Below are 10998 nucleotides of genomic sequence, written 5' to 3'. Positions count from 1 at the left end.
ATCTTGAGACAAAACAATGGCACTTGGACACAAAGGACTTAATTTAAGATGTGCTTTCAGTTAAAACGGCTTAAACACACACTTTAGTCTGAGACTATCTTAAGGCTGGTCTGTGAAACTGGCCATAGGTGTTCTATGCAAGAGTGAAGCTTGGTTGTAGATTGAACCCATTTTTTTTAAGGGCAAATGGACAAATGCAATCTGAGGAATTACTTCGTATAAATGCCTATTATTTGTCATTAGTAATATATTTCTTGTTCTATCTAGGTCCCCACAAATCAAAAGGGGAAGTTGTGTGAATTATGCAAATTAAGTCCCCACAAATCAAATAGGAGGTTGTGTGAATTATGCAAATTAGGTCCCCACAAATCTAATGGGAGGTTGTGTGAATTATGCAAATATTATGCAAAGTTGGTCCCTATAAGACATGTCAACTCGATTTTTCAAAAGTCCCCATAACGCATGGTCAAATCATTACTTCATCAATTCAGATATCTGAAGGCGTGTATAAGTTATCAAAGCTATGGTAAGTATCCCTAATTTTTTTCATACCTCTAGAACCTTTAGAAAGGGTGGTCCCCACAAGTGATGATCATAAAGTTGGTCCCCATTCAGCATGGAAACCAGTATGTGTGTGTGTGTGTGTGTGTGTGTGTGTGTGTGCGTGTGTGCGTGTGTGCGTGTATGCGTGTGTGCGTGTGTGTGTGTGTGCGATCCATTTCTTCTCAAGTGTGATACTTCTTAAAAGTTGCAGATGAAGGGTGAAGTAAGGAGAGATGTCAAAATAGAAGGCATTTGGTGTGAAAAGTTGTCTTAGTTTATTCTTCTGCTTTCATCTGAAAAGCACTGAAGGAGAGGACAGGGTTGGGTCATGCTAGATCAAATCTGAACTGTGGAGTGCAAACAATTTGTCTCTGAAGAACAATCCAAAAAAGCCAGCTTGACTGTTTTTGGTATATATATTTTTGGTATGTAAAAAAATGCAGAAAGTTTTCTGTGATGGGTAGGTTTATGGGTAGGGTTAGGGGATAGAATATACAGTTTGTACATTTTTTGTGTGTGTGTGTGTGTGTGTGTGTGTGTGTGTGTGTGTGTGTGTGTGTGTGTGTCCGTGTGTCTGTGTGTGTGTGTGTGTGTGGTTGCATGGAGGTCATATTGCTTTTGAGCTGTGGAGTGTTATTTCTTTCATCATTTGCACCATCAGTATCTCTTCATAGGTCGCTTTGGGTCTTTATTTCACCTTTTGGTACAAACTCAATTAAAATTATGGATTGAAATCAAAATGACATCTTATTCACAACCCATTTTACTTCTATTGTGTGACATATTTCCGAGTCAAACTTGATTTTATCCTGCTGGGTTTGATTGAGTTTGCTGAAACAATACCTAAAGAGCTATTTGGCTGTTAAATATGATCTATACTACCATTTAAAAGTTGGGGGGAAGAGAAAGATTTTTTTATTATTTTTTATTTAAAGACACTATTCAGCAAGGGTGAATTAAATTGATCAAAAGTGACTACACTTTATTTCAAATAAATGCTGTTATTTTGTAACTTTCTATCAAAGAATCCTGAAAAAAAAAAATAGCATGGTTTTCACAAATTATAATAAGCAATACAACTTTTTTTAACATTGATACTAATATTTTTTTCTTGAGACTATTTTCTAAAATATTAAAAAGTTATACCGGCCCCAAACTTTTGAACAGTAGTATGACATCAGCAGAAAAGGAAAGTCATTTCAGAAAAGGAGCTGCTATATTCTAATTAAAGATATCGAAAGACAATTTTTGTTTCTATTTGGAATAACATGCAGATATGACATGCGACACGTCATAATTTTTTTTCAGTTACAAGCACAAAGTGATTATGTACAATCTACCTATAACTTCTGTTTTCCTACATTGTAGCCCTCATGAGCACACACACATACACACTTACACAGGTGAATGTAGCGAGTCTCACACTGAGAGTCAGGTGGAAACAGCAGAGCAGAACATCTGTTTGTAAGATAACAGATTGTTTCTCCTGCCAGTACAACCTCAGCTCTCAGACAACATGTCAGCAGAGCACTTGCAAAACACAATCCCAGTTATGCATCCATCTCATCTGCTTATTCTGATGAAGAGGTTCACCGCCAGTGACTGGGACGATGTGTGGTGAACAGGAAGAAGTAATAAGCACTGAAAGTCATTCCAGTTCATCCACATTTCATTTTTACTGTTAACATTTCTGTCAAACATAGATCTAAGCCACATCAGAGCACAATAAGCGTGGGATAATGAACAGTCTTCTGGCCATTATGGCAAAATGAAGCCCAACAGGGTGATCGAGATCCTATTGTGAAACCACCTGAAGGGGTTTATTTTATAATAATGATTATTCATTATTGCATTTCCATGGCTACTTATCAAATAAATACATGTACCTTCGATATTTATTAGAATAGAAATAATTATAAATGAAGAAAGGTAGCACATAAAAATTGTTCACCTTTAACTACTCTATTTAGTTTTTCTTTTTGGCAGGCCATTGAGGTTCTTTTTCTCTGGAAAAGAGGCTTTAGATTGCTTAGTTTCAATTGACAAAAATGTCATGAGTGAATATTTTTTGGTTAATTGTATTACCTTTGACCCTTGACGACCATGACATTGGCTGATGGGGTTATAGAGTATCCTCCCAGTACGTTTTTTTTTGTGTGTTTTTTAGAACGAGAAAGCCTGCGATGTGTCTATATTGCCTGTTTACCCTTTTAAAATGTCCATTTAGTGCATTTAAAGCACAGTCAGCACCGTGGGGAAGTCGCATAGGGAATGAATGAGAGTGCAGTCTTTTGGTAGTTTTATAAGTGAGCAACAAAGCCAAATTGATTTTATTCTGACCTGCTTTATCTGCAGCTCCAATCTGTCGTGGCAGACTGACTTATTTATAACCCTTTCAAGCAAATGCATTTCGGAGTACTTTAAAAAATATTACTTCTGGTGTAATCATAATATTTATCATTTTATAAACAAAAATAATATTACAGGTTATTTTGGTTCCATTCCATTACTATTGCCAATTTGAGATTATCATTCAAAATAGTAGATTATCCATATTGAAAACAGGTAATAGTATAAGACATGTTTCTTCGACAACAAATCAGCATATTAGAATGATTTCTGAAGGATGATGTGACACTGAAGACTATGTAATGATGCTGAAAATTCAGCTTTGCCGTTGGCCAGTGTCTTGGTGGGTTTGGGTTTTTTCCCCTTTTTTTGGTTCTTCTGCTGTTATAGTGAATTATTAGACTACAATAATTGAAATGATAATGTGTAAAGTGATATGGAAATGTAATGTGGTCAAGACCTTGAACTACTTAAAGGGACCATCAAAATAAAGTGAAACCAAAGTTATGAGCCCATGTGTACTGTATTTGTTCTGCTGCTGCTGTAAACATATTATTAGCAATTATGTATTGTAATTAGTGGCATGACAGGTGTTTGGCTGCGCACGTTTGAGTGCTCAAAAATTGCTCTCAAGGTTACATTGCATACACGTACACACACCCATTTTTCTCTCTTGCTTTTTTCCCCAGCATGTTGTTTATGAGATGTAAAGTAGCTAATTGTGCAGTTTGTTAGCAAGGGCATGGAGGAGCAGACCTGTCTAATCTATTTGTTCGTTGTGTTCTGTGTTTTCTGTCTCTCACTCATGCTTTTGTGTTGGGAGGAACACTATTGACCTTATCATGTCAGGTAACTGGGCTGTGGTCAATGTGGCCAGTCAGCGGCCGACAGTGATAGCAGCACAAAGAGGAGCGTGGGCATTATTGACCCTGAGGAGGGCAGTGGCTCTCAAACGCTTGCAAAAACATTTTTTTTGCAAAGGAAAAAATGGCTGCTGTGGTTGCCAGAATAATTCTGTAAAAATACAGTAAAAGGTAAACATATTAATTGAACAACCTGTAAATCGTACAATTTAAACCTAATTAAAAAAAAAAAAAAAAAAAAAAAAAAATATATATATATATATATATATATATATATATATATATATATATATATATATATTTAACCAGTAAATCAAACAGCCCTTTAGGCTAAATTAGCTAGGCCACGCTGCAACTAAAATATGTCTTGTAACTATTCTGATAACTGGCATAACAACACAGGGGATAAAGAGAAAGCCATATGATGAATCAAAGTGAGCGCAAATAGCTTTTCCACAAGCTTAGGTAAATACTAACATACAAAAGGTGCACACAAGGTCATTCACACTAACACAAAACACCAAAATAGTAGCCTGGCAACAACTCACCATGGACACGGCTCAATCCGAGGGGCGGGATAAACGGCTGTCTTTCAAATTCCCACTGCAGGCAATAGGACAGCGCTTCAACCAACCAGAGCGTTTTCCCAACAGCGGAGCTAACGTTAGTTGATAGATTCAACTTTTGAATCTGGCCGGCAAAACTACGAACACATCTTCCTTTTTTAAGAATGACTTAAGTGCCGTTCTTTGCTCTTTTCTCAAAGAAAAACTTAACTCCAAGTCCTCCAGAGTCACGGCCAAAGCCGATTCGAAAGACTGTTCGCCAGCAGCAACTCTTCTTTGTTTTCAAGTAGCAGGGAACCGTCGCAACTCTGTCGTCATTATGTTAAGCCCGCCCCGCCTACTCTATACACGATGTGATTGGCCTGACCCAATTTAGGTTTTTACAGCTCCGAAAGTCAACGGAGAGTTGCTAGACTACCCTGGCTGCAAAGTACATTTTGCTGCCGCTAGGGTGCATCTAGAATTCTAGGCTACCAAAATAGTACATGCTGCTACAATAATGCAATAAACATTAATTTGACAACACGAGATTTAACATAAAACCCTACTGAATACAACAACAACAAAAAACAAGAAGAATATTTATTCAAATGAAAAACCATCAAATGTTACTCAGGGAATTCTGCCAATGTCAGTTTTATGGCTTTTGACTGTAAATTATAAGATGATTTGTTCTTTTTTACTTATACATTTTTTACATTTAACAGTTTTTCAAGTGTAAAATTACATGAAATGTAAGGTTAAATCTATTACAGTTTTTCCCTGTATGTGTAGTAATAGAACCAATTAACAGGTTTTTAACGTCTTTTACAGGAAAAGTTACAATAATGTTCTACAGTGTAAAGTTAAACTATAGTTTAGTAGTTAAGGCTGGAATGCTCTGACTATATGACTTTTGCCCAGATTTGCAGTCTGGACAAGACGACTTCAGTTGCTGAAAGATCCAGTCTGCAGATTTTGGGCAGTCAGAGTGGACAGATTTCAAAGGAAATTGCATATAGTGTATGATGGCCACATATTCTTTAGCTTCAGACTATGAATCCATCCAGTCGGAGGATATCAAATGTTTGAATTTTAGAACACATATTGTAGTGTATAATGTGTTTTCCCCCAGTTGTCTTTCCCACCCAAGGCCGCATCCAAATGCACTTTTTTTTTCAACTCAGAAAACAACACTAATAACAACAGCTGTCAGCTCCTGTACATAAATGTTTCTTTTCATCTGTCACGCATTTACCAAGCAACAAGGCACATGTTTCTGCGTTTGTTGTATGACTTTAAAGTCTGTGTGATAATTTGTTTTTGACCAGTTTTTCTGTAACCATTTACACTGGTAAATATAAAGCTATGGTAGGACTTCAAAAGATTGCACAACAGTTATATGGACTACTGTTATGTTGTTTTTTATGTTTTTTGGCCTTTTCAGGAGCTTGAAAGCCATTTGTCACTATGATTTATCATGGAAAGAGCTACTGTATGGAAAAATACTATATAACATTCTCTCTTTGTTTTGAAACAACGTAAGGGTGAATAAATAATTGGCATAACTGTCATTTATGAGAGAACTATCCATTTAATTGCTGTGGGCCTCATAGCGGATGGATCAAAACCTCTTTGGTCAGCAGAAAACTGAAAGGCGAGATCTGAAGGTCTGCTAATGTGGAAAGTGATATCAGCTAAACGCAAGCTTTATCATAGAAATGAGCAGTGACTATAATTATAAAATATGCCACATATAGCTCAATCATTTCAGCTAAAGAATAAAGATTAATCATTGTTATGTGTTATATCCCCCTTTCTTCACTTCTAAAACCCCATTAGCATTGTTAGCCGCTGTCATCTGAGCTGCCAGGCCTGTTATACAATAAACACCAAGGGCCCTATCAAACACAAAAGCAAGTGTTTTTTGCTAGTTTTAGCCTGACGCAGTTATCATTTTCACATCCTGCACCACGTTGTTTAAATAGCAGATGCATTTCCGCATTGTTGGCACGTTACTATTTTGAGGCAACTGAAATAGACTGCGCCGTTGACCAACTGAAACCTAGTCTAAAGTCAATGGCACAGTATTTTTTTGTTATTTAAAGGGCGCATTAGTAATATGCGCCTATAGGCGGGTCCACAGCACACGTGCACATGCTTATTACACACACAGAGACGTGCAGCAGCACACAAACATGCCAAATATTAAAAATCTCTAATTGGTTTATTGCATGTTATGCCCAAAACACACCCATTACTTATTAAGAGAATAGGGACAACCCTTTTAGACCATGCACCGGGCGCTCCGACCATTTTTTCCTGTCATTAAACTAGCAAAAGTGGATTCGGACACTCCCTAAAAGCACTTGCGCCCTGCGCTTTAGACCATGTGCTTAGATCGTTAAAATAGGGCCCCAAGTGATTTCATTACACTATCCTAAATCACATGGGTAACATTGAAGTGATGTTGTTGACACCCACCACACCAGATCTCACGTCTTCTTGACAATGGCCTGCGAATGACGGGTGAAGTCATTATGACTCAAGGAAATAGAAAGTCAGGTTGAGAGTGTATTCCCTCTCAGAATAACCTTGGCGTCACACTGAGGCTGGAGTGTGGCTGATTGCTTGCGGAAAACACTCATCAGTTGGAAGAGTGACCTTGGTGTGGCATAATGACACTTTGTGAAGAGGCAGGTGGTGCGAAGAGGACTCGCTGCAGACAGCTGCTCGCTCGACACCCACCGAGACATTCTTCCGATTATCACTGGAAACTTGTCTCACACGCATCGCTCACGCCGAACGCGAGAAGGCATTTAAGTTTCACGTGGACAAGACAGCAGCCGTTTCCAATAATGCAGTAGCTGTAAAGTGTTCATTTACAGTGTCTCAGGTCAACAGAGTCTTTCTGATTACCTTTAATGGAGTTCTCGGATTCGCACATCCTGTCTCAAAGTGCAGAATTCATCGGGGTTAATCATGCGCGCAGCTCACCTGCCAAAGATCACAATAACGAGTTTGATTTTCCATTAGTCGAGAGCACTTTAGCCTTCTCCTCATGCGCACCTGATTTGATTCAGCCTCGCAATTAATTCACTTGAGACGGACATCTCTACTCAGCAGAAAACATTTAGTTCTTCCGAAGATGTTGTCCTTTTGTTATGTACAGTGTGTGCTGTAAATAAATGCAGTTCGTTGAAATATTGGGTCAAGAAGGTGAATTTGAACTTTGATATTTTGAAAATGTAATTGCAATAAATCACATTTACAATCATGCTTTAGTGGATTGGGAGTTTCATTGTAGCTCCATCCACTAATACATTTGTTTCTTTCGTTTGTTCGTTTGATTGAATCAGTCAATGTATTTTTTGTTTTATTCTTTTTATTTCATTTTAATTCATTCAATCATTGTTCATTAAATTTTTTCAAATATGTTTGATAAGTAATAAATAATCAATAATAGACTTGCGAGGAATCTCTGGTGTGTAAAACAAACACGAATTACTGTCCAGATTACTCAAGGGCTCAAAGAGCCTCCACTCCTTTTTCAAGTTTCTGTTCTGAATGCTCATTGAATGATGATGTAGAATTATCTGATCAAGCAATATCAGATACACCACTTGTTGTTCCACATGAGCTTTCAGAGGCTTTTCTCTTAAATCGATGACATGTAAAAACCAAAAAACACCCCTGCTGCAATTCTAGTAATCTTTAGTTTAAGTATATTACTGTAATCAGACTACAGTTACTTTTTTATCGATACTATTTTATTTTTTCATATTTTTAAGTAAATCAGGATTATTCATAAAAGCATGTAAAACTAACTCAAGTCTATTTACTTTTTGTTATGTGAAGATCACATTGTCTTTATTTTTGCTACTTTTCAAATTCATTTTATGTATAGATTTCGTGTTTTGCCATTGTCCCAGACACAGACTTTCAATCTTAAACTACTAAAATCTATTATAAAGAATAAAAACAAACTTTTAAAAAACGTACACAAACCATTTCAATATGTTATGTCATTTCTGAGGCAACCAACAGTTTTGCAACTAATAAAGTTGTATCAAAAGTTAGTGTATGTGGTCACCATGAAATGAAGTGAAGAGCATGCTTAAGATGAAATATGAGGCCATGTTTACACCTGGTATTAAGAGGTGTTTGGTGTCTTCCAGGCAGCGAGGGGATTGGGTAGGTTTAAGGTTGAGGTTAGGGTTAGCTGCCTGGAAGGAGCCATTGGGGGCTAAAAACACCATCGAGCGTATTAAGATGCGTTTTGGTCAATTGGATCACAAGTGGACAATGCTAAATACAGGTGGAAACAGGGTCTAAAACGTTTTGAGCTTGTCCACTTTCAACCACTTCCAGTGGTAGTCGAAAACGCATTTGACCGGACTGCTTTCAAAGTGTAGACGTTCATGTGCTCTCTCCGCCTACTGTCCTAACGCCAGACAGGATTTAAACTTTGCCTGCTTTTTTTTTTAATACTAAGCACAATGTACTCACCATTACTAATTTCGAACACACTCTCACCATGTTTGGCGTGATCTTGTGGCTGTCGGAGCAGAAATGAGAGCTGATGATCTCCATACATTTTTCTGTCATCTCTGTGCACATTCATAATTTGCGTGAGCTTATTTTGTCCATTAGATTGAAAAATCTGAAAAACCCATCCATTTACCCACCCATAGACCCTCCCCTCAAATAAATCAGGACAGAGGTGGTCGAAAGTGGACAAAACAGGTGTAAACGAGGATGTCTCCCTCCCTCTGATCGACCAAAATGCATCTTAATACCAGGTGTAAACAGGGCCTGAGATGTGAAGTGTGGAGAAAATATAGAAAAATTATGAAAATATGTCTGTATTGGTGATAAATATTTATAAATGATAAATGCATGTAAAATGCTATGAAATGAGTAAATTCCAAAAAGTCATTTCCATAACCGTCGTTTTGACCGCAGAATGAGTGGAAATGAGGAGAGCTTATTTTCTAAAATTCCTCATGGCCAGAAGGGCCTATAGTTTTAGAAGAAGAAAGAACAAATAAGGATATGAACTCTGCGCTGATGATTGTAAGATGATATTGACAGACACAGGTTTGATTGGTAAGCGTTAATATGCTCTTATCAGGATGCTGCACTCCTCTTCTTTGAAGCTCACTTCCATCTCCTCCTCCTCCCCACAGGCATTACCATAGCCAGTGCTCTTATTGATACATCTCAGCAGAGGCCCGGCGACTTCAAAGACAAGGGCTTGAGTCTAAAGAGCCGCAAACAGCAGCACACGGTGCACCAGGGAACCTGTGTTTGAACCAGCCGACTGACCTCACAGGAACCTCCGGGACGCACTGATTCTGATCTCTTTTCTCCTCTCTCTCTCTCTCTCTCTCTCTCGTACCACTAGAAGGGGATGGTGTTGATGAGAGGGGAGCTCTTGAAGTGTAAATGACAAAGGAGGGTCGAGACATTAGTAGTCCGTGTGTGGATCCTCCTGAATTCCACGCTCCATAGTGGAGCTCGTATTCCCTCAGTATTGATTGAACCTCTGTAGAGGACATCTGCATTTTGATTGTGCCCACTGTGTTTCTGTTTTTCAACAGCTGCTTCTCAAAAGGGGAGTGAAACTCACTCTGACCCAAAATAGTAACAGGTTACAGGCCAGAATTAATCATCTGATCACATATGTAGAGGTAAACCTTTCTCTACTTCTAGGGTTTCGTCCCGTCATTTATTGAAATGTCTTTTGATGACTCTGATACAGTAATTATCGTTAGCCGAGGACTGTATTTAATACATATGGTGCTTTGTAATAGTCTGGGTGAGCGGAAAGGCAGAACCTGATTTCACCATGTGCAACGTGTTCCTGGATCAACATCTTTGCTGATTCTGGAACAACATTCCAATCAACCAATCAGATTTGAGGGACAAGTTTAAAGTTTATGTCAAGTTTAGGCTTACAACCAAGGTTAGTTGCTTCTACATCAGAGTTATTCACCTGTCACTTCCCTCTGATTTTAGACATAACTTATGGGTAGGAATATGGTTAGCACAAAATTTTCGAACCGGAATGTTGTTCCAGAAACAAAATATGTTGAACGTGTCTAACTCTGCAAAGTTAGGACGTGTGTGTGGAAAGTTTAATTTTGTCTTGCAGAACTGACATTTGTATCTCCTAGTGGCCATACACTTAAATTCAAGAACTGAAAAGACCACATCAATTTAAAGCTAGTGTTTTTAGGCTTTTAGTCCATATCATTTATCTTTGAACTTGACTGCATGCTAGTATGCTATAGTATATGCTAGATAAAAGGATCTGAAGGATCATGTGACACTGAAGACTGGAGTAATGATGCTGAAAATTCAGCTTGCCATCACAGAATAAATTGCATTTTAAAATATATTAAAATAGAAAACAGTTATTTTAAATTATAATAATATTTCACAATATTACTGTTATTACTGTTTTTGATTAAATACATAGTCTTAATGAGCATAAGAGATTTTTTTTTCTAAAACAATAAAACAAATCTTACCAACTTTTGAAAGATAGTGTACACATATACATTTTATAAATTGTTCTTTCCAGGAAAACAAAGCAATTTTTTTGTCCAATCAATGTTTCTAGAATGAAAAAGATTCTCATGCTCAAACACAACACATGATGTTTTGATGGCACTACAGGGAGAACGTTTACA

General features: G+C 37.6%; 1 protein-coding gene across 1 annotated transcript in view; it reads left to right on the top strand.

The window, feature by feature from the left end:
* Positions 1 to 9711, top strand: part of atrnl1a (attractin-like 1a) — a 260286-nt gene extending 250575 nt beyond the window's left edge. The window contains exon 30 of the mRNA XM_079856417.1: positions 9490 to 9711. Within this exon, the coding sequence (XP_079712543.1) occupies positions 9490 to 9614 (125 nt within the window). The 3' untranslated portion in view covers positions 9615 to 9711. The remainder of the gene's footprint in view (positions 1 to 9489) is intronic.
* Positions 9712 to 10998: the final 1287 nt, after the last annotated feature.

This window comes from Squalius cephalus (assembly GCF_949319135.1).
Source record: "Squalius cephalus genome assembly, chromosome: 21".
Taxonomy (NCBI): domain Eukaryota; kingdom Metazoa; phylum Chordata; class Actinopteri; order Cypriniformes; family Leuciscidae; genus Squalius; species Squalius cephalus.
This window is presented reverse-complemented; position numbering and strand designations above follow the sequence as displayed.